This window comes from Magnolia sinica, chromosome 11, assembly GCF_029962835.1.
Source record: "Magnolia sinica isolate HGM2019 chromosome 11, MsV1, whole genome shotgun sequence".
Taxonomy (NCBI): domain Eukaryota; kingdom Viridiplantae; phylum Streptophyta; class Magnoliopsida; order Magnoliales; family Magnoliaceae; genus Magnolia; species Magnolia sinica.
The window spans coordinates 3,173,241-3,197,116 of NC_080583.1; the positions used below are offsets into that span (position 1 = coordinate 3,173,241).

The following is a 23,876-nucleotide window of genomic DNA, read 5'->3' on the forward strand; positions in this document are numbered from 1 at the left end:
GGATCCAGGTCAAATCATGCCTTGCTAAAAATCTCCACATCGCTGTCGAATTAATGATTTCTGGGGTTAATGGTAAAGTCTGGCAAGTAATACAAGCTCGAGGTTTTGGCCCATGTATAGTAAGAGTCGTGATTTTATCGAAATGCCTCACAATTTTCCACAATGTACCTTTTTATTGGTTACCATGTCATTTCATGTCACGTCTTCGGAAAGCCTTTCACAATAACTTCATGAGATAGAAATTTAGGTGAAGCCCACAGCGACAATTGTGAGATATCCAGCCGTCCATATGTTTTTAAAGACATGGGCTCAAAAATGAAATAGATATGTATGGGAAATGGTACCATGAGGTCGTCCTCCCAAGAACTTTCCATGAGGTCGAGCTATGTGGGCCCCACCGTGATGTGTCTCGAATATCTACCCCATCAGTCAGATGCACCATTCCATGGTGGGGCACGGACTTAAAAATCAAGTCAGTAAATGACTTGGGTGGGCCACACCACATACAACATTTGAGAGGGGTTACCCTCCCACTAAAACATCTATAATCATTTATTGGGCCCATTGAGTTGTGGTTTACAAATCTAGCTATGTGTGTCCCACTTGGATGAGGGTCAGACTAAGTTTCAGCCACATCCAAAACTCAAATGGGACTCACAAAGTGATTTTATATGCTTTAATCATGTCTTCACTTGATTTTAGATGGTATGGCCCACCCGAGTTCCATATACGGCTAAAATTTAGGGTGTCCTAGAACCTAAAGGAGACCCATTAAATGCACAGTGTTGATGTTCGATACACATCATGGTGGGGACCATATAGCTCGACATCACGAGAAGTTTCTATGAGTCTAACGAGGCTAAGGTGGGAGCTGCTTCAAAATGTTTATCATCGTAAATTCAGGCTTTAGTGCGCAACGGCTTTTCAGCAGCTTGCTGGCTTTCCAGACCGTTTTTGTTATATATATATACACATACATTTCCCTCTCATTTTTGGGATCAAGCTCTAAAATGATTTGTAAAAACGAATGAACGTAATGGATGAAACATATACATCATGGTGGGCCCCACAGAGCACCGACCACTAGTCAACGGGCTGGTTATTAGTGCACAATGAGTCCCTGAAAGACTTATACGATGCTGAAAGTGAATTCAGCAAAATACATGCCTGATCTTCATCTTTAACCACTTACTCCATGTCTAGCAACTTGTAAATAAACTGTCATCCTGAAGTTGAACAACTGCAACTTTAAGTTTAGGCGATTTTTCAAGGACTTATTTGTATAAACGTCCTCTAATTTCGCCCACAACTCCATTGCGGTTTTCTCCCTCATGATATTGTAGAAAACCTAATGCATTAGACACAATCGCATTGAGGATTTAGTTTTCTTATCTAGAATCCTCCATTCATTGTCATCCATAGATGCACGTCGCTCGTCAAGAGCCTCATCTTGCCCTTACTAAGTTAAGAGACTAATCATCTTAATCTTCCACAACTCAAAATTATTTTTGCCAGAGTACTTTTCAATATCATACTTAGGATTTCCACCCATTGATACTTCTCCTTTTAGATTCAAGCCTATGCCCCAACGTTAGCTTTGATACCACTTGTTAGAAGACCGCAAAAGCACACAGAGATGAATCAAATGAAGCAATCCAATCGCACCAAGCAAACACAAAGAGAACATGATGTAGAGTGGGTTCCGGATAGTTTTATGACCAGGATGGATCAAAAAATGCCCGGTCAACGACAGAAGTCATCAAGACCATCAGAACCTTAAAACAGACATATCTCGCAAAGCGGAATGAGTTACTCGACGTACAATATATGATTTTGGGGTAGGATGAGCTACTTTAGCCAGCCAACCTGGCTATGCCAGGCTGCCCATGCCGAATTTGTGAGATTCCATCATATCGACGGCCGAATTCCATATTTTAATTTTGTTTTTACTATAAATAATAAGTTTTAGTTTGATTATAACTCTTCATCCGTTGAGCTTGGGCTTTAGGAGATGCACCCAACACGAAAAATGCTTAAAATAATTAGGAGAACAGCTTGGTGAAGCCAAATAAGACACTTACTATTTTTGGCCAAAAACCTTGCGCACTAGTAGACATCATAACCATCTAAAAATAGTAAGTTTAGTATTTATAGTAGGTTGCGAATTCTAGGAGTTTTAGTTGTAGTTTGCTTCTGATTTCTCTCACATTGCTTGGTATCCTTATTTAAAAGGTTGTGAACTTGTTTATGTCATTCATCAATTAAAATTTGAATTTATTTCTATTTTCTTGCTTTCTTTCCTCGTGGATTTGAGAAGTCTCTATGAGGAATCCAAGGGAGCTCCATGGATTCGAAGTAGTTATCCTTGAAGAAGACGGTGATCGACCTCATCACGTTCATCCCTGTGTCAGAACACAACGATTTTGTGTGGAAAAACTCTTGCGGGAAAAAACCATGGCACAAAGCGACATATTAAACTATGAATGCAGAAAATTACAAGAGAAGAGAACTTACCTGATTCCAACAACCTCGAATCAAACCCTTTCTATATCATTGAAACCCTTTGGACAAATTAGAAACCCTTGGAATACCTCTCAATCCTATTTACACCCATATTTATAAGCTATGGAAGAATCCTAAACGAAATCGGAAACAAATCCTACAAAATTATAACTTTGCAAAAATCTGCACAGAGTCCTTCGATGGAATCGAACAGACTTCAATATCGGATGGAATTGAACAAACTTCAATGTCATTGAAACTAATCTTTCGATGGCATCGAATAAACACCTCAATTGTCCAGAGACAAAATATGATTTTTCAAAAATTCTAGCTTGCATCGTGCTATGTTCGATGGCATCAAACATTTGCTTCGATGTCATCCAACAACCTTTAATGGCATTGAAAAGACACCCTGATAGTCCAATGACTAACCGGAAAAAAAATTGAAAAAATCTCGATGGGATCCAGCATTGTTCGATGCCATTGAAGGTGACATTGAACAGTCTATCGATGGAATCGATAGGCCCTATATCTTACTTAATTTAAGACATCAAATACAACATGACGAGCTTACTTGGTTAGCTTACTACTGTATTAGTGAACATTAATTGGACGGTTAAAAATGAAAAGCATCCAATGGTCTTTAAGTGTCCACGAATCAGAGGCTTGGATTGTTCAAGCAAATCTAATTCTCGGGTGTAATTTAACACCAGCGGGTTATAATAATTATTAGGTTTAATTTGAATTAACATATATCACATATATGATTTTGTTGGTTATGACAACTGAATCGTTGCCGTGTAGGCTTGTAGATCTTTCTGTCGCTTCGAATCCCTATAACCATTCATTTTAACTTGACTGATTTCCACCTCTTTCTGCTCAACTGCTTTTCGTTCGACCGTGTTTCTTTCAATTGTGTCATAACATGACACGACACATGTCCTTTTCCAATTTAATTTCTCACGAATAGTCATAAATAGGGTACAACACTCCCTAGTAATAAAAAAACTGGCTTGGTTGAAAATTAAAGGTAAGCCACAGCATAAGGAAGAGCTAGGGTGGGATGCTCACCCACCGTTAATTTTCAATAGGGCCCACCTTGATTTGTATATACCATCCAATGCATCAATGTGATGCTTCTCATCAAGACGAAGGTACTCACCAAAAATTAGGTTTTCTGAAACTTAGGTGAACCACAAAACATAGATTTATGGGTTTAAGGCAGATTTTACACTTTTTCCTACACTGACGGACATATGAATTTTGAATCGGTGTTTGGGGATTAAGGCCTAAAATGGGTGGCACACCCAATGGACGGAGTGGATCTCAAACATATGGAATCATGATTTTTGGATCAGCATGATTCTTTTATAGGCACGGATTCATTTTTGGATCAATCGATGAATTTTAGGCCAGATCAGGGTTGGGTCAGGCCTGACCCAATCATTTTTTTTTTATTATTTTTGGGCCTGCCCATGTGGATATAGGTCTGAACTAAGCCCTGGCCCCTGGGCATTACATTGTAGGGCTGAGCCCGGGTATAGAATGGTCCAGCCCACTGTCACCTCTAATGAGAGGTGGGACCATGCTTTAAGACACGGCGGCTGACTCATCAGGTCTGAAGAGTCGAGCCACAACTCACTTTTAAACCAGACCTCATCCGGCTGAGTCCGGGTCGACTCAGATGAGTCATGTGGGATTCTTGTGCCTTAAGACTATGATGGACATCATACGTTGTGATCAAAATAATCGAAGAAAGTACTTAATCAAATAAGAAAAGCAGTGTAGGGAATTTTTGATAAATCCCCCATTTATTTATTACTTATTTAGAAAACCCATATATGAGTCTAGCTTACAGTGCATAAAAACATTGAAAATCCACCGTCCATCACAACTCTAGCATCCTCCTGGCCCACCAAAATAGATATGCCTACCCCAATCCCCACCTAAGTTACCACCATCAATCACCTTGTAGCACTGAGGCAAATCTTGATAGAGAGGGCTGTTACTGGGGATGTCTCTTAAAGTGTTGGTGTTGTCCACAAACATCAGCTTTTTCATATAAGAGGCCTTTTTGAACCCTTCATCAGGAAAATGGCCACTACCCATCGGTGGGTTTTGGGTGCTTTCAGTATACACCTCACCACCCCATTCAACTAGAGAGGCACTGTCAGCTAAGCTTGTGAAGAGTGACCTGGGCCAGTAGCCTACTTGAGTGTTTCCGTATATCAGCCACCAATTACCAGTACTTGAATCCTGCAAAAGTAGCAGTCAGATGAGGTGAGTTCAAATAGGTGGACTGGACACAGGCACCATTCATCAAGTGGGCACACTTTTAGAATGTCCTTGACCAAGATTCTGTAAGGGACAGCAACCAACTAAAGAAAATCTGAAAATTCTCGATAGGATTGAGCACTGTTCGAAAGGCCATATTTCTGACTAGATTTAAGACATAAAAAACAACAAATTCAAGCAGGGCCACCTGGAGAGAGAAGAGGCCATTGGGTAGGATTGTGGCCACCATAGAAACTTCTATATGGAATGTGTGGTCATAGCAAAATTGACCATGGTACCACAAACGGGCCAGGTTGGGTAAACAGGCTCAAATTTTAGGCCCAGGCCCATATTGTGGGTCAGGCCAGAAGCCTGATGGGTCAGGAAGGCCCATTGCCTGATAAGAACGAGAGAGATATGAGGTACCTTGAATACTTGGAAGGTGGTTTCCCTTTGATCTCCGTTGTAGGTAGAAGATGGTTGTATGGTAGAGCCAACGGCTATATCTCTGCTAACTTGTACAAAACCAGGGCACTTTAGATTGTAGCAGCCCGTCCCGTAACCATCTCTCTGATATTACAAATATACATCTAAATTAGTGTAAGTATTTTCTCCTACAAAAGAATGACCATCCAAACCGTCCAAATCATAGGGTATAGTGTAGATGGGCCATGGTGTCAAAATCAGATTGACTGGAGGGTTTCAACCTCCAATAGATCAAGTCTAATTGGTTGAATCTTGACCTTTAGTTTCTTTTTTTACGCTCCATTTGATAGCCACCAATCTAACGGTTGGAATCGTCCTTTTTTCCCTCTTCTTTCTCGGGTCATGAGCTGATCCAAACAAACTCCATGATTTGGACAGTTCTGCGTTGTGTAGATGCGTGACACCGTTTGGTAGCTGATTGCGTGTATATTGATGGCCTTACTCTGTTAGAGTACCATTCTAACAGACCAAAAGAGGTGGCCCATTAATTGGATGGTATTGATCAACCCATGAACGGTTTTTAGGTAAGAAGAGATTGACGGTTGTGAAGCTTACTGTCCAATATACAAACAGCCGTGGAACCGAGTCGCCATACAGTCCAGGATTTACCTAAGGAAATTAGAAGCTCAGATGTCAGAGTCGTCATGAATTAAAGAGTACAATGATCAAGGGACAGTTATCACAGTCAGTCTTCCATTTTTGTAAAATGTGGGCCGTTTGATGAATCAAACTGATTTTTGTGACAGTAAATTGAAATCGTGAGGACCACCTTTTGGACGGCTTGGATGTCCTAATATGTGGCACGTTGGTATGTATGCACATGGTAGAGGGTAAGGTACATGGGAACAATCATGTAAATCAGTTATCGAGAAATTCTATCTATTTACACCCGTGCCACACGTGTGTGAGATCGTGACAGCTCATCTGCTGGGCCTTAAGCCAACAGTCGGGACGACAGTAGCCCTTTATGGGAGATCCATACCTCAACTGGCAGACTGAGTGAAGATACCTCGTTTCAACACCGAGGTCTTGGTATCAATCCCTAGCGGGGTGGCTAACATGGAGTGTGCGCACTGACATGGGTGTGTACTGACAAGCTAACCCAAAAAAAAAAACTATTTTTTAACCATCTGTTTCTAATCAACAAAAATCATCAAATCAGTGAATAAATTCATCTGACTGGCTTAAGTTTACAGGTGCAGCCCATCCATAACAGGGCCTAGCAGATGAACGGTCTTGATTCGATTCATTTTGCCACTGTAATATAAATGGAGATATAGGGTCAATAACTATTTTGCATATTAGTCATTTGGTTATTAGTCATACTTTCGTCCCATTCTGCCATGCCAGTCACTGGACCCGACTAAGGGAATCCCATTTCCTAAATCAGGTTTGAACAAACGAGCCGGCATCCAATCCAATGGGCTATATCAGAGCTAGGCATGGGAAGACTCGACTCACCTGACTCGATTCGTCCAACTCGTTCAGACCCGACTCGATCCGAACCGAATGGGTGAGTCTGTCGGAATCGAGTAGGATTCGCCCAATCCGAACTCAAACAAAGTCGAGTCTGAGTTATTGGGTAACTCGATCCGGTCAAACTTGACTCGATTCAAAACCTTACTTGATTAGGATTTGAGTATATATAGAATAAAAAATCCTAATTTATTAATATCTCTAACCTTATCCACCGCACTCGACCTCGACTCGATCCCAAACTCTCACTCTCCATCCTTCATCCTCCTCTTCCAAGCCCGATAGCCACCCATCACCATTACCTCTCTCTCTCTCTCTCTCTCTCTCTCTCTCTCTCTCTCTCTCTCTCTCTCTCTCTCTCCTCTTCCAAGGCCGGCATCCACCCACCACCATCACCACCCTCCTCTTCCTCCTCTCTCTCTCTCTCTCTCTCTCTCTCTCTCTCTCTCTCTCTCTCTCTCTCTCTCTCTCTCTCTCTCTCTCTCTCCACTTCCTCCCTCCCTCATCTCTCAATATGATTCGGTGCCAACTCGACTCAAAACGGTACTTTTGACTTGGTCGGACTCGGTTCAGATTAGTCCAGGCTAGACCCAGACTCGGATCAGGTTAGGCATGATGGATTCGCAGTATTGAGTCGGGTCGAGTCAGGTCAAGCCTATTTTAAAACCAGATCGAGTCGGGTCAGCCCTAACTCAGTCCGACTCAACTCGATGTCCAGCTCTAATTGCATCTGGTCAAAGCTAGTTTGAAACATGTGTGGAATGAGTTTGGATCTAAAATCACCTATAGACTACTAAATAGGGTCATTAACAATAAATACCTGGGCCTTATTTTAGGGCTTGATTACGAGCTGGTAAACGGAGGTAAATGGGACATGGAATAAGAGGTACTAAATGGATTAGGAATAAATGACTTACTCAGTTGCATTTCGATAAGAGTAAATAAAATGAATTTGAAATTCAAATATTTTGTTAGGATAGGAGTAAATAGGAGGAATAAGAATGCATTAGAAAATTTAAATATATTCTTAAGAAAACTTGTGATATTCAAATTTAGTTTTAACAAAGTGTACATACATGATATTTTACAAAATAGTTGTAATAAGCCCATTGAAGTATATATACTTTAGCAAAAAATGAAAACCTTTAAGCCTGTGGGTCACAAATGTAAAGATCACAAACAAGCACTTGTGAATGCTTTTTTAACAATCCATTTTGATGGCCAACCTTGGATGGTTTGAATCATTCCATTGGTGTGATTTTAGTGACATAGCCATTGAATTATTTTGGAGAATCATTAGCATGCCTTGTATGGCAGACATGTGCGTGATGCCACCTTCATTTACTTGTGTGACATTCCCGGGAGCTCAAAAAGGCATCTCAGCGGTTTACTTCCAAATCCTCTTTGATGGAAAGGAATTCATTTACATGTCTATTTACTCCCATTTCATTTCATTTTCATACATTTACTCGCATTTACAATATTTTTCCCCAATGCATGAATGATTTTCCAATTCAGGCATTTACGACATTTTCCCCGTGCTTCATTTGACTACCAACTTTTTGGACACAAATGAGAACATTGCAAAATATTTGTGGGTCCCACAGAGATGTGTTTCACTTATCCGCACCGTTCATCCATTATGCGAGATGAATTTATGGCATGAACTCAAAATAGAGGAATATCCAAAACTCAAGTGGACCACGCCATACGTGTTGGATCTGCTTCATTTTTCATTTTATGCCTCAAAATATTGCGATGAAACGGATGGACGGAACGGATATATCATATACCTCACTGTGGGGTTTAAAAAAAAATTAAATTAGCTCTTTTGAACCGGTTTCCAAGGTAGAAATTACAATTAATTTTCAAACGGGGTGAAAGGGTAATTATTATGGTATTTACACCTGCTTTGAAAAATCAAACAGGCCCTTAACACACCTGAGATGGTATTTACCTTCATTTACTCCAAAATCTTTCCATTTACCTCTTTTACTTCCATAATATGTTTTGAAAAAAATAATAATAATAAAAAGAAGAAGAAGAAGATGTAAAGATCAATTACTTCTTTCTTACTTTTCATTAGTAGATGCAGCAACTTACATGCCATCCAGCCTCTATGCTATTGAGCTGATCATTTGCGCCATTCAGAAGCCATAACTGGGCCAGGCTGAATTGCCTTTGATCTTGTAGTTGTGGGCTCCACACATTCATAGTCACTTGGGTTCCATACACCTGACTAGACAAACTTGCAATAGCATGCTTGATAAAAAGAAGACAAGTGGATTAGTATTACATACATCATCTAATAAGAGTATGCTCCTTTTTCTTTTCTTCCAGAAGAAAAATGAGCCGATACTATTACCGTTACTTATAGCGATCCAAGTAAATTGTGACATTTGCACATTTGCTTCCGTTTGAACATCAGTGATCCATGAATTAGGATTATTTCTTATAGCCATCCATTTTACAAGCCATATATCTGATAATTAAGATCTTTCAATAAAAGTGATTGCTTAGAGCCATAGAAAATTCATGATGGACCGCAAAAAATACGCAGCACAATTTGTAGATTAGGCCTATTTTTCTAAAATGGTTTTGAATATACATTTTGTAGGGCTATTGTTCAGATTGTTAGACCTAATGTACGACACAGATGAGTTGGCTGGGCTGTGCATGTTTCCCAATAGAGCACTAAATGAAAATGATACCTTTTGGATCCTGATGAACGGCTTGGATCCTGCACGTGTCTGCATAAATCCACCAAAAAAAAAAAAAAGTACTTACATGATGACCAGCTGTGGAGTATAGTCGTCTATTTTCCAGATTTTTTCTGCCAAAATGAGAGATAGACTTTGCACTCATTAACTCTTGTATTTTAGTCCGTGGAATGGGTACGGTCCCAAGTGGACACCCACCATCTTTAAGCCCAATCTCTAGATTGGCATTTGAAGGGTCTTGATTTCCCATCCCCTCTGGATAGGAAGTGGGCCTCATCTGCATAGTGAATTACAATCTAGATGTTAAAAATGCATATAGAAATAGAATGCCAAACACGTAATCATTGATATTGTAAAGGGAAACAGTCACATACGAGTTCTAATGTATGATAATTACCATGCAAGATATGCATGCTGAATCTAAATCAAGATATGCATAATGAATCTAAATCGTGCATCCGGTGCTAGTCCTTTTGCTCACCTTACATCTATAGAATCATCCCAATTCAAAACGTCAGGTGGGACACACCATAGGCAGTAATGTTCAATCACACCTAAAAAATATATAATCATTTGTTGTGGTCCACTTGAGTTTTGGAATAGGTTGTGTTTTGTTATGTCTTCGATGATGTATGCACAATATGGTGGACCCCAGATTCCATTTGGAAGTTTCTATGAAAGGGGCCCTCCTCCCCAATTACCCCATTGTTTCATTTGGTGTCGCCCACCTGTGCTATGGATCATGTAGGATTCTGAGATGTAAGCCTAACATCAGGGTGCACACCTAATGGACGGGTTGGATGACAATCACATATCACCATGGGCCACACATAACTCAGAACATATCACCATGTGATCATTCCTCTATTAAGAACTTTGATTGTTAGTATGTTTAATTTCAAGAAATAGATGTTCAGAATCCTATTCAAACTCAGATCAGGCGATCATCTGATACACGGCCCACAAAAAGGACAGTCTTGAATCTCCATCTGATGGGCCTGAACTTGACTGGTCCATGTCTTGTGGCAACCACTTTTACAAGGTAATCCTGGTGCATCTGGTTGGATCAGATTGTTAGGACCATTCTATCAACGTGATTTCAACAGTTTGATCAGATGGATGGTCCGGATCAATGTCTCAGGTAGGCTACATGACTGAATTTGATGTGACTACAAGTGTCTTTCTTCTTAACAATGCATTGCATGCCAACAAATAAAAGATTAAATTTGTGAGATTGGCAAGTTTCTTTGAGCATGGTTCATCCATGATGGGACCCACAAGTTTAACGGTTTTGATCACTAAAACATGGGCCTCTAATTTTTATAATAATGGTGATGATAATCTGAGATCAATGGGGTGATCCGAACTGTTCATTTATCACAAGCTTCCATGAATTAATGAGCCATGGACCAAAAACCAAATAGATATTGTTGTGACTTTGGTGGATGGCCCATTCATGATGGATCCGGATGGATGGAAATAAGAGGAATAAATAAAAAAGTAAATAAAGAAAGACAGACCTGGATTGTGTGATTCTTCAGTAAAGGATGATCGAAAGCAGGCTGCTTATACATGTCCACACAGTCGATATCACCATGTTGAGTCTGTAATAACCGTCAAACCTCCATCAATATTCAAAAACATTCTAATGATAGCGTAGCCGTTGATTAGGATGATGATGATGGTGGTGTATTAAGCTTTTTTTATTATTATTATTATTATTATTATTATTATTATTATTATTATTTGTATTTTTGAATTAAAGAAACAGGCCCATGTAGACATAGAAGCGTGGAGACGGCTTGGATTGGCTGCGGAGTTTGAACCAGGACACTCCATAGCAAGTGATGTGTGGGTGCAATCCAACCCTTCCATTAGATGGAACGTGGGATCAACCATGTAGTGTGTATGCCATCCAGCTCAACCATTACTTATGCCCCACAACGTTGAAGAGACAGTTTAATGGCCGTTCCAAAACTTTTGCGGGCCACACCATGTGAACACACACACACACACACACACACACACACACACACACTTTTAAGCTTGATCGTCCGTTGCTGCGTAGGGCTGTACATCGAGCCGAGTCGAGTCAAGGTGGGCTAAGCTTGGCTTGACTCGTCCATGCTATACGCGAGTTCGAGCTAGAGCTCGAGCTCAAACATTGAAGCTTGGCTTGTTTGCTAAAGCTTTCGAGTCGAGCTAGTGGTTCGAGTTGAGTCAAGTTTACCTCGAGTTGAGTCAAGTTTACCTCGGTAGGGTATGGGAAAGAAAAAGAGGGAATGAGGATGGGTAGGGTTGGGTAAGATTTTTTAAGTAAAAACTTTTAAGTTTTAACTTCTTTTTTAAAACTTTTGTATATATATATATATCATTAAAATATATTACTTGAACCGAGTCGAGCTCGAGCTCGAGCTTCAAGTTGAGTCGAGTCGAGTTGAAATACACCATGGTTGAACTTGGCTTGAACTCAACTCGATAGTAAACAAGCTTGACTCACCTTGAGTCAGCCTTTTAAGCCGAGTCAATCCAAGCTGATTCGAGCCGAGTCGAGCGAGCTTTTCGAGCTAACTTGACTTGTGTACAGCCCTATTGCTGTGTATGTCTTCCACCTAAGTTTTGTCTTAGCACAATGGATCCGCAGTTTGGATTCCACACTCACATCACAGGTGGGCCCCACAAAGTTCAAACATGTAGTATTTACTTGTTTGAAATGTATGTGATCATCACAAGAACTTGGAGTGCTTTTGATGCAGGAAATTTTCAGCCCATCCATCAGTGGGACACCAAACAAGGATTTGGGTGATCACTAAAAACTAGGCCCCTCTAGACGTAAGCCTCATATGATTTTAAAAAAAAGAAAAGAAGAAAAAACACTGGTGCAATGAATCACATGGTAGTGATTGTTAGAAGAGTCACCTGAATGCCCTTGACAGCAGGCTTATTAAGAACCTTGAGCTTTGCCTTCAATTCCATGTATTCTTCTTTGGATAGACTTCTTGCATTTCCATATGTAAGAGAAATTGCCAACAAAACTAAAATCAAAATCCTACTACTACAACTAATTGGAGTGGACATCGAGAATTGGTTCATGGAAACTTGTTAGGAAATAGAGGATAGGTAGATGGACACTCTATCTCAAATGAGGCTATTTATAATGTTGCTCTAGATAGAGTTTGGAACTTTCTTGACTTGCCGTACACGGTCTGGAAAGGTGAGAAAGGGAAATTAGTTTTTATTAAAGTCAATCATCAGTGCAAGTTTCTTTAATTTCCATGTGCTACACATGACCAATGGGTCATTTGGTGGGCCACGTTGCTAATTAAAGTGGTGGACATTTAGTCAAGATGGGCAGACATTTCATACTGGACGGTTGAAAATGACAAATATTAGAAGGTTAGGATTTTCTTGATTTTTTTGGGTCAACCGTGATGTATTGTTTTATCCACGTCTTACATCCATTTTGAAGGATTATTTTAAGTCATCAGCCGAAAAAGGAGTCAGATTTAAGGCTTAAGTGGGCCAAACCATATGAAGCGGTGGGGATTGAATTCCTACCATTGAAAACTTCCCAAGGCCGATCGTGATGTTTATTATCCATCTAACCTGCTCATAAGGTCAGACTTGTATGGAGGGAAAACATAAATATCAACTTGATCCAAAACTCCTATGCCGATCAAGAAGTTTTGAATCGTAAGATTTCAATCCCACTGCTGCTTGTGGTGTGACCCACTTGAACCTTCAATCTACTTTCCTTTTGGGCTCATCTCCTAAAATGTATACCAAAATAGATAGAACACATGAATAAAATATATACATCATGATGAGCCCCGACAGGATTGTCCATCTCTAGCTAGGTCCGAATGGGTAGTATCCAATCTGAGCTATTTGTGAGAAGAGAATCAGAGAATACATATTATTTTAATGAGAAATCCTTCCACTGGGTATCCATTATCTAACTTCTAATAAGTGGACTTTTAGACTTTTCGGAAAATCTTAATTTTGTTTCACATGGTGTGGCTAAAGTGGATGCTGGAGTGTCCTAATTTTTACGTGGATGGGCTCATGTCATAAACTCAGCTAGCATAACGGATGAACGGTATGGATAAGCACTATACATTAAAGTGGGACCCAAAAATATTTTGTAGCATTTTCAATTTTCGCGTCTAAAGAGAAGCTAGTCAAATCAAGCACGGAAATAATGTTTTATATACTAGATGAAATAATTATTGTCCATTCGCAGGGTATTTACCACTGAATTGAAAAACCGTTAAACTTTATGAAAAATCTTAATTTTGATTCACATGATGGGGCTATTTTGGATGTTAGAGTGTCCTAAATTTAAAGGTACCGTCTTTCCGTTCCAACAAGGCACATCAAAAGAATGGTTGGATGGGATTCATGCATGACAGAGACTTGCACATAATTTGGAAGTTCTTAATGGTAGTGACCCCATCTCAACTTCTCCCACTTGAAGGTGCGTGCCGGACCTGATCAATGGTGTTGATCTCATCCACATGAAGTCGTTGGAAACAGGTTAAGTCATGCATGCCTTGCTAAAAATCTCCACATCACCATCGAATTAATAGTTTATTGGGTCAATGGCAAAGTCTTGCAAGTAATACAAGTTCGATCGAGGAGACATTTCGCCCTTGTATAATGATAGTCATCATTCCATCCACCTTTTCCACGTATGTTCCTCTCACCGCTTTGGCTAGTGTACCACACATCAGCTATATAGCTGCTGTAGGTACGTGTCCCTCGAAGACGAGCACTGATGCCCCTGTAGCTCCGAGTTGTACCAACAGTTGAAAGGAGATCAAAGTAACATGGCCCCACAGTGAAGTATTTATTATATTTATACCATTCATTTATTTTTAGAGATTATTTTAGAGCATTATCCAAAAAATGAATCATACCCAAAGATCATCTGGACCACAACAAAAATAGCAGTTGAGATAATGATTTTCACCTTTAAACAATTCATAGGCCCACCATAACGCTTATTTTCCATCCAATCAGGTCACCAAGAATTAAATGAAGAGGAAAAAATGTTTCATATTGATCCAAAACTTGTGTCCCAAAAAGGGTTTCAATGGTAGAAGTTCAATCCCCCCATTGTTTTTTGCAGTGTGGTCCACTTAATATTTAGATTTGTCTTATTTTTGTTTTGATGCCCTGAGAGCTCACCAAATGAATAGACAATTTGGATATAACGCATACCTCGTGAGACGACACACAGAAACTTGCTGGTGGTACACAGTACACGAGCCAATCCGCCTCCCCTCTTTTTTATAATGTCATATCGTCAGACGCCGGATTTGCTCGAGAAAGCCGGAAGCGGATTGGCTGGTGTATTTACATCAACAAGTTCGGTGGGGAAACGGACTAGCTACTCTCCTGCCAGCCGGAGTGGGCCCTACTACGATGTATGTGTTTCATACATTTGGTTTATCCATTTTTAGAGATAATTTTATGGCTTTATACTAAAAAATAAGAGGAAAATAAATCTCAGATGGACCATGCCACAGAAAACAATAGTGATTGGATACCCACCATTAAAATCCTCCTAAGGTCCACTGTAATTTTTATTTGACATCCAATCGGTTGATTAGGTCATGCAAGCCCAAATGAAGGTAAAAAAACAAAGATGAGCTTGATCCAAAACTTTTATGGCCCCTAAAAGGTTTTTAACGGTCGAAGCTCATTCAACATTGTTTCCTGTAATGTGGTTTAGTTGAGATTGGGATATACTTCATTTTCGGTCTCGTATTATAAAATGATCTAGAAAAATAGTTAGACGGCATGGATGAAACACCTATATCATGGTGGTGCCCACAGAGCACTGACCATCAGCCATTGGCAGGTGGGGGGAGTAGCCAATCCGTTTCCGTAATGGGGTCCCATCATGATGTGTGTGTGTATACACACGACTCGAGTCGTGCCAGATTCCTGTGCCCTATAACTACCATAAGACATCATATTTTATGATCAAAATAATGAAAAGAGTTAATTGATTATATAAGAAAAGCATGGTAGCGATTTTTATTTATTACTTATCTGGAAAACAAACCCATATGTGAGTCAAGCTTACACAGTGCATAAAAACATTGAAAATCCACCATCAGCCTAGAGTCTAGCATCCACCTGGCCCACCAAAATAGAAATGCCTACCCCAATCGCCACCTAAGTTCCCACCATCAATCACTCTGTAGCACTGAGTCAAATCTTCGTAGAGAAAGGTGTTGTCAGGGATGTCTTTAAAGGTGTTGGTGTTGTCCACAAACATCAGCTTTTTCAAATAACAGGACTTTCTAAACCCTTCATCAGGAAAATGGCCGCTGCCCATCTGAGGGCTTTGGGTGCTTTCAGTTGTGACTATTTCACCACCCCATTGAACTAAAGATGCACTGTCAGCTAAGGTTGTGAACAGGGACTTTGGCCAATAGCCCACTTGTATGTTATTGTCTCCTATTGTCAGCCACCAATCACCACTATTTGGATCCTGTAAAAGTAGCAACCAGATCAGTTGAGGCCCACTAGTTGGACTGAACACAGGAACCATTCATCAAGTGGGTCCACCATAGAAACTTCCAGATTATGTATCATCTAACCCATTCAACAGATGTGTCCCACCATGATCAACGGACACACCATAACTTAGTTTTTAAGCATGGTTGTACATTGCTCCCTGCAGTGTGTCCCACCTCAATTTTGGATCAAGATGGTTCCTGGTATGTATGGTGAACATTGGGAGCTGCACCAGATTCATGGTTTGGATTCCACATAAGTATCGTGCATGGGCCGCATACATCTCAAACGTACAGTAATCATACATAACCGACCATGCCAGAAGCCCAATGGGCCAGCCAGGCCCATTCCCTAATAAGAATGAGAGATGTAAGGCACCTTGAATACTTGGAGGGTGATTTCCGTCTGATATCCATCGTAGGTAGAAGTTGGTTGTATGGTAGAGCCAACGGGTATATCTCTGCTAACTTGTACAAAACCAGCGCACAATAGATTGTAGCAGCCTGTACTCCTGTAATCATCTGCCTGATATTACAAATATACATCCATGTAAGTAAAGTATTTTCTTCTACAAAATTATAACCATCCAAACCGTCCAAATCATGGGGCATAGTGTAGATGGGTGACGGTCCCAAAATCAGATTGACTATACGATTCTAACAGTCTGATTTGTAGAATCTTGACCTTTACTTTCTTTTTTAATTTTTAACGTTCTATTTGGTAGCTGCCAATCTGACGGTTAAGATTATCCTTTTACCCTCTTATTTCTTGGGTCATGATCTGATCCAAACAGGCCCCATGATTTGGACAGCTTTGCATGGCGAAAATGCATGCCACGAATAGGTGGCTGACTGCATGCATATTGATGGCCTTACTCAGATAGAGTACCATGATAACAGACCGGATAATCGGTATCACCAATTGAGATACATGGGAATAACTTCTGTTCTGGCCACTTCAAGATGTGACCCATTAATTGGACGGTACCGATCAACCGATCAATGGTTTGTATGTAGGTAAGCAGAGATTGATGGTTGTGAAGCTTACTGTCCAATACACAAATAGCAGTGGATTCGAGTGGCCAAATAATCCAGGATATACCTGAGGAAATTAGAAGCTCAGCGGACCGTGAGTTATCGTGAAAAATCAATCTAATCTACTCATCAAGTGGAAAACGCATTTTACATCAAATCGGACCGTTAATCTTTCGTTTTTGTAACATATGCCTTGTTTGATGGATCGAACTAATTATTGGGCCAGCAGATTTGTATCATGAGGACCACCTTTTGGACGGCTTGGATGCCAAAATAGATGGCACGTTGGGGTGTATTCGCAAGGTAGAGGGTAAGGTGCATGGGAAGAATCATCTAAATTAAATTAGTTATCAAGCACTCTATATATCTACATACGTGACACACGAGTATGACATCCAGACAGCTTATCTGCTGTGCCATAAGCCAACGGTCGAGATGATCGTAGCCCCTTATGGGAGAATTAATGCCCATTGTATGTAAATCATTAGTCAGACTGTTTTCTAACCATCGGTTTCTAATCAACAAAAATCATCAAATCAGAGGAAAAATTCATCTGAACAGCCTAAGTTTATAGGTGCAGCCCATCCATAAAGGGGCCTAGCAGATGAACGGTCTGGATCTTATACATCTTTACTACTGTCTTATGAATGGAGATGGAGAGCTCGATAACTATTTTGCATATTAGTCATTATGGTCAGATTTTCATCCCATGCAGGCCCACTTATGCCTGGACCTGAGAAATTCGATTCCAGTAAATCGGGTTTGAATAAAGGGCCCAGGATCCAATCGGTTATACCATTGCATCTGGTCAAAGTCAGTTTGAAACATGTTTGGATCTAAAATCATCTCCAGAATCCAAAATGGGGCTGTCAACGGCACGAATCTGGGCCTTATTAGTGAGAAGTAAACTCACATGATGTGTTTTGAAAATAATAATAATAATAATAATAATAAGACGGGATTTTTAACAGAATTTAAATTTTAAAAAAAACTAATAAATAAATAAAATTGGACTTTTACCCCAAAATTCCTCAATTGATTTTACCAAATAGTGCCGCCAGACTGGTAGTGCTTTTTAAAAAGAGAAATTACATTGCTGCCCTCTTAGATGAACCTAAAATAAGGTGGATCAAATCATAAGGTGATTCAGAAAACTAATGTATACCGTTCAAATATCCCAATTCAAATATATCCCATCTGATCTGAAAGATCCGATGATTTGTTCCTCTTGTCACCATGGTGTGTTACATACACTTAATGGATTGGATATTATACATGGACCATGTGCCCCCAACCCTCCCTCCCAAAAAAAAAAGAAAAAAAAAGAAAAGAAAATCAATTGGGGGCATTTTTGCAATTTCATCCCTCAAAAAGCATTTCCAATACTAGAGTTGGGCATTGAATTGAGTCAGACCAAGTTAGGGCTGACTCGACTTGATCCGGTTTTGAAATAGGCATGACCCGAACTCGATCCGACTTGATACCGAGTCCAGCATGCCTGACTCGATCCAAGTCCGGTCTAGCCTGGACTAATTCATACCAAGTCCGATCCATTAAGAAGTACGAAGTCGGGTTGAGTTCGCACTGAGTTAGATTGAGAGATGAGGGAGGGAGAGACCGAGAGAGTGGAGAAGAGGGTGATGGTGGTGGGTGGTTGTCGAGCTTAGAAGATGAGGAGGATGAGGGAGGGAGAAAGATTTTGGGATCGGGTCAATGTAGTCTATGCGAGTAGGGTTAGAGAGTCAGGTTCGGATCGAGTCGGGTCCAACCGGATCGAGTTTCAGGTCGAGTCGGGTCAAGTTACTAGGTAACTCGAACTCGACTCGGTTTGAGTTCGGATTGGGCGAAGCCTACTCAGTTCGGAACGACTCACCCATTCGGTTTGGGTGGAGTCGGATCTAAACGAGTTGGATGAGAGTTGAGTTAGCCAGATCGAGCCGTCCGGTGCCCACCTCTATCCAACACCATTAGTAAAATATTGATTCCAGTAAAAATCGTTTTTTTCTTTCACAACATATGCTGCAAACTTACTATCCATCCAGCCTCTATCGTATTGAGTTGATCTGATTGGTCATTGACAATCCATAACTGGGCCAAACTGAATTGACTTGGATCTTGAAGTATTGGGTCCCACACATTCATAGTCACTCGGGTTCCTAGCACCTGATCACGCAAGTTTGCAATTGCATACTTGATCAAAGAAAACAAGTAGATTAGTGTTAAATACATCACCGAGAATTTATTTATTTTTTGCTCCAACAGAAAAATTCGCCAGCGAGCCAGCGCTATCACTGTAACTTATAGCTGTCCTAGTAGCATTGTGCCATTTGGACACTCCAGCAAACCAATCGGAACCGTCCACTAGGTTGAGCTCACATTTTATTTCCTTCGATCTGAAAATCACAGCTATCCTACCCATCCATTTTCCAAGCCATAGCTCGGATGATGGGGATCTTCTGATGGAAGTGATTGTGTAGAGCCATAGGAAATTCATGATGGGTCATAACAAATACACGGCACAAGTTGTTGATTTATTTTTATTAAATGGTTTTGACCATCCATTTTTAGGGCTGTTATTTAGATGGTTAGACGCAATGTACGGCACAGATCGGTTGGCTAGGCTGTCCAGGCGTTCCCATAGAGCAATATAATTTAATGAAAATGCTGCCTCTTGGATACTGATGAATGGCTCAGATCCTGCACGTTTCGGCATAAATATACCAAAACGACAAAAATTACTTACGTGATGACCAGATGGGGAGTTGAGTTGGGACCCATTTTCTACATTTTTTCGACCAAAATCAGAGAGAGATTTTGTTCTCATTAAATCTTGCATTTTAGTCCGTCGAATGGGTACAGTCCCAAGTGGGCATCCACCATCCTTAAGCCCAATATGTAGATTGGCATTTAAAGGGTCTTGATTTTCCATCCCTTCTGGATAGGAAGTGGGCCTCATCTGCATAGTGAGTTACAATCTCAGACGTTAAAAAAAATGCATATGTAAATAAACATGTAATCATTAATATTGAAAAGGGATTAAAAAAATGCATATGGAAATACAATGGCTAACATGTCATCATTGAAATTGAAAAGGGAAACGATCCCATAAGTTCAAATCGTACGATGATTACAAGGCAAGATACGTATGCTGAATCTAAACGGTGCATCTGGCGCTAGACCTTTTGTTCACCATACATCCCAGAATAATCATAATTAAAAAAATCAGGTGGGACACACCACATGCAGCAATGTGCAATTACACTGAAAACTTATATACATTCACTTGTTGTGGCTAGGGTTTACATCGGACCGAACCGAGTCAAACTGGGCTCAACTCGTCCCGGACCGGTCACCAGCCAAACCCAGCCCGAACTTGGCCTGGCCCGATCGCCGGGCCAACATGTCCAGCGCGAACTCGGCCCAGTCAACAATCGGGTGAGTTCGAGCCAGTTTCGGACCTTATAGCAAGTTTATAAGAGCCCTCGATCAACGGTTTGGATAATTGAACTATACACTCCACAAAAAATCTAACTAGTGAGGACATTATAATTCTTTTTTGTATTTAGGTGAATCTAGGCCGTTCAAGTTATACATCTTATTGTAGACAGTGTATAACTTGAAACATATCCAACTATCTAGGCTATCCAGTCAGCGGCTATCAATAGGGGAAAGGATTTGGGGTTTTTTAACACATGGTATAGATATATATCATAAAGGCTAAGTCGGGTCAAGTCGAGTTTCGGACTAAGTCGGGCTAAACTGGGACCTGTTTGAACTCAGCCCGAACTCAGTTTTGGTCTGAAGAAAATGGCTCGTCCTGGACCGAACTCAGTTCCAAGTCGGGCCAAGTCGAGCTTTTTCGGGCCGAGTTGAGTGAGTTAACCGGGCTAGCCCGGTTGGTGTACTCCCCTAGTTGTGGCCCACTTGAGTTTTGGAATGGGATCTGTTTTGGTATATATGTTCCTTCATCATAGTGTGGCTTCTTGGCTGAATGCTCGTTCGATGATGTATACCCAGTACAGTGGGCCCTATATTCCATTTGGAAGTTTCGATGATGCTCACACTCCTCCCCAAGTACCTCATTGTTTCATTTGGTGTGGCCCACGTGTGTTATATATCATGCAGGATCCTACAATGTAAGCGTAACATGGAGGTGCACATCTAATGGACGGGTTGGATGCCAATCACATATCACTGCATGCCACACAAAACTTGAACATGAAGTACTACAGTAAATCAGAATGTATGTGATCATTCTATCGACGTGATTTCCCTGCAGTGGCTGCTGGGGAGTCGGTTCGATCAGATGGATGGTCCAGATCAATGTTTCAGATAGCCCATATAACCGAATATTATGTGACCATAAGTATCATTGTTCTTAACAATGCATTTGCATGCCAACAAATGAGAGGTTAGATTCGTCAATTGGCAAGTTTCTTTGAGCATGGTCCATCCATGATGGAAGCCATAAGTTCAATGGTCTGGATCACTAAAGCATGGGCCTCTTATTATATTAATGTTAATGGTGATGATAATTTTTGAACATTTAAACCAAACATTCATATTTTATAGTGGCCAAACTTTGTGTGACATAATGTTATCCAAGGAGATCTATTCCACATGGGTGATCTGAATCGTTCATTTATCACATACTTTCATGAATGGGCCATGGACTGAAAATCACAATGGTCAAACTTCACTCAACAAAGTAAAAAAAATGAAGTTATGCAAAAATCAATAGACAGATTTTGTGTACTAATTTCTAAATGATTAGGATAGGATGGCCCATTCATCATTGATGATGGTTTTTGATAAATGGAAATCAGAGAGAATAAGAAGATAATAATAATAATAATAATAATAAAAGAGAAACATACCTGGATAGTGTGATTCTTCAACAAAGGATGATCGAAAGCAGGTTGCTTATACATGTCCACACAATCGAAGATGTCGCCATGTTCAGTCTACAAGAACCATCAAACCTCCATCAATATTCAAAAACATCCTAATGATGGCATGGATGCCGTTGACTGTGATTACAATGCTGATGATGATGATGATGATGGATTTTAAGCTTTATCTGTTTGTAGAATCAGAGGACTGGGAGTGGCTTTGATGCATGAAATTTTCAGCCCTTCCACCAGTGGGACACCAAACAAAGGATTTGGATCACTAAAAACTAAACCCCTCTAAGCTTCAGATGATTTAAATAATAATAATGATAATAATAATAATAATAAACACTGGTGCAATGAATCACATGGTAGTGATTGTTAGAAAACTCACCTGAATGCTCTTGACAGCAGGCTTATTAAGAACCTTGAGCTGTGCCTTCAATTCCATGTATTCTTCTTTGGATAGACTTCTTGCATTTCCATAAACAAGAGAAATTGCCAACAAAACTAAAATCAAAATCCTACTATTACAACTAATTGGAGTGGACATCGAGGATAGGTAGATGGAAACTTCTTAGGAAATAGAGGATAGGTAGATGGACACTTTATCTCAAATGAGGCTATTTATAATGTTGCTCTAGAAAGAGCTGGGAACTCTCTTGACTTGCCGTCCAGGGGGTGAAAAGGTGATAAAGTGAAACTAGTTTTATTGAAGTCAATCATCAGTACGAGTTTCTTTTGCATGTGCGACACATGACCAATGGATCATTTGGTGGGCCACCTTGCTAATAAAAGTGGTGTTCATGATCAAGATTGGTAGACATTTAATGGACAGTTGAAAATCACAAATATTAGGAGGTTAGGATTTTCTTAAATTTTTTTTTTTTTTTTTTAATGTTTTGTTTCCACAATTTAGTCACAGTTGAACTCAAGTTAATATATGCATGCCATAGACCCTAGCTACTTTGGATGGGGTATACTAGAAAAAGCTCCTATTATTTCCACCCTTTGATGATTAAAAGATTAAGTAGACCATCCATGTGTGAAGTATTAGATGAAATGATCAAGAGGTTAGAATATTTCAATTTAAAAGTTTTCATTACTTGTGTATCCTCCATCCAAGGTGAGACCGGCCCATCATATATCCAGTTTGAATAATTGAAATAGAACCATATATCGAAAGGCTAAAGTAATGAAACATTTCATACCAATACAGAGGATGTATTCTATCAAAGCATCTACGTGAAAAACACGTTTTCTCCAGTGGACTGCGCTAACCTGATTGAAGAACGTGTGACTTGCGCGAACCGATTGCTACGCGGGGAGAAGACTAAGTGGGTCACACCACAAGCAATAAGGAATAGTATAAAATTACGTGTAACAGCATCGTGTGGCTCATGTGGATGTTGGAATTGAGGGTTGGATAGGTTTGTGAGGGGCGCTGTTTGATTACTACCCCACCAGGACCTAACTGGAGATGGACACTCTATAAGAGGATTCGTGAGACCAGCAGTGATGTATTTTTTATTTTTTTTAATCCACACCGTCCATCCATTTTGACATATCATTTTAAGTCATGAACCGAAAAAGAAGACAGATTGAAGGCTCAAGTGGACCACACAATAGAAGCAGTGGGGATTGAATTCCTACCATTGAAAACCTTCTAGGGCCTATCGGGATGTTTATTAGCCATCCAACCTGCTCAAAAATACACATAGACCTGTACGAAGGGATAACATAAATATCAGCTTGATCCATAACTTATGTGCCCCTCGAGAAGTTTTCAACGGTAAGCTTTCAATCCCCACTATTGCTTGTGGTGTGGTCCACTTGAACCTAAAATCTGCCTAATTTTTGGGCTCATCTTCTAAGATGATCTGTAAAAATGGATGGACAGTATGGATAAAATATATACATCATGGTGGGGCCTACCTGTCTGTCTCTAGCTAGATCCTGGT

General features: G+C 40.2%; 2 protein-coding genes across 2 annotated transcripts; both read right to left on the reverse strand.

Moving 5' to 3' along the window:
* Positions 1 to 4,264: 4,264 nt before the first annotated feature.
* LOC131219072 (protein neprosin-like) lies at positions 4,265 to 22,604 on the reverse strand. Its single transcript, XM_058214056.1, has 11 exons — positions 22,310 to 22,604; positions 21,901 to 21,987; positions 19,767 to 19,979; positions 19,055 to 19,213; positions 17,037 to 17,090; positions 16,368 to 16,514; positions 15,600 to 15,963; positions 12,378 to 12,493; positions 10,979 to 11,062; positions 5,203 to 5,346; positions 4,265 to 4,758 (listed from the first exon to the last, which is right to left on the reverse strand). Exons 1-11 carry the CDS (start codon positions 22,466 to 22,468, stop codon positions 4,399 to 4,401), a joined length of 1,887 nt encoding a protein of 628 aa, XP_058070039.1. The 5' UTR covers positions 22,469 to 22,604; the 3' UTR covers positions 4,265 to 4,398.
* Positions 9,015 to 12,599, reverse strand: LOC131218576 (protein neprosin-like). The gene is made up of 3 exons (XM_058213187.1): positions 12,378 to 12,599; positions 10,979 to 11,062; positions 9,015 to 9,735 (listed from the first exon to the last, which is right to left on the reverse strand). Exons 1-3 carry the CDS (start codon positions 12,549 to 12,551, stop codon positions 9,433 to 9,435), a joined length of 561 nt encoding a protein of 186 aa, XP_058069170.1. The 5' UTR covers positions 12,552 to 12,599; the 3' UTR covers positions 9,015 to 9,432.
* Positions 22,605 to 23,876: the final 1,272 nt, after the last annotated feature.

What these genes read in the sequence shown, in the direction of transcription:
- LOC131218576 (XM_058213187.1), bottom strand. Translation starts at nt 12,551, where the DNA reads ATGAACCAATTCTCGATGTCCACTCCAATTAGTTGTAGTAGTAGGATT. An exon ending in CTGCTGTCAAGGGCATTCAG is followed by an intron (nt 11,063 to 12,377) that starts GTGACTCTTCTA and finishes CGGTTATTACAG; the next exon opens with ACTCAACATGGTGATATCGA. An exon ending in TGAAGAATCACACAATCCAG is followed by an intron (nt 9,736 to 10,978) that starts GTCTGTCTTTCT and finishes TTCACTATGCAG; the next exon opens with ATGAGGCCCACTTCCTATCC.
- LOC131219072 (XM_058214056.1), bottom strand. Translation starts at nt 22,468, where the DNA reads ATGTCCACTCCAATTAGTTGTAATAGTAGGATTTTGATTTTAGTTTTG. An exon ending in CGATAGAGGCTGGATGGATA is followed by an intron (nt 17,091 to 19,054) that starts GTAAGTTTGCAG and finishes TAATTTCCTCAG; the next exon opens with GTATATCCTGGATTATTTGG. An exon ending in TCACCCTCCAAGTATTCAAG is followed by an intron (nt 15,964 to 16,367) that starts GTGCCTTACATC and finishes CTACTTTTACAG; the next exon opens with GATCCAAATAGTGGTGATTG.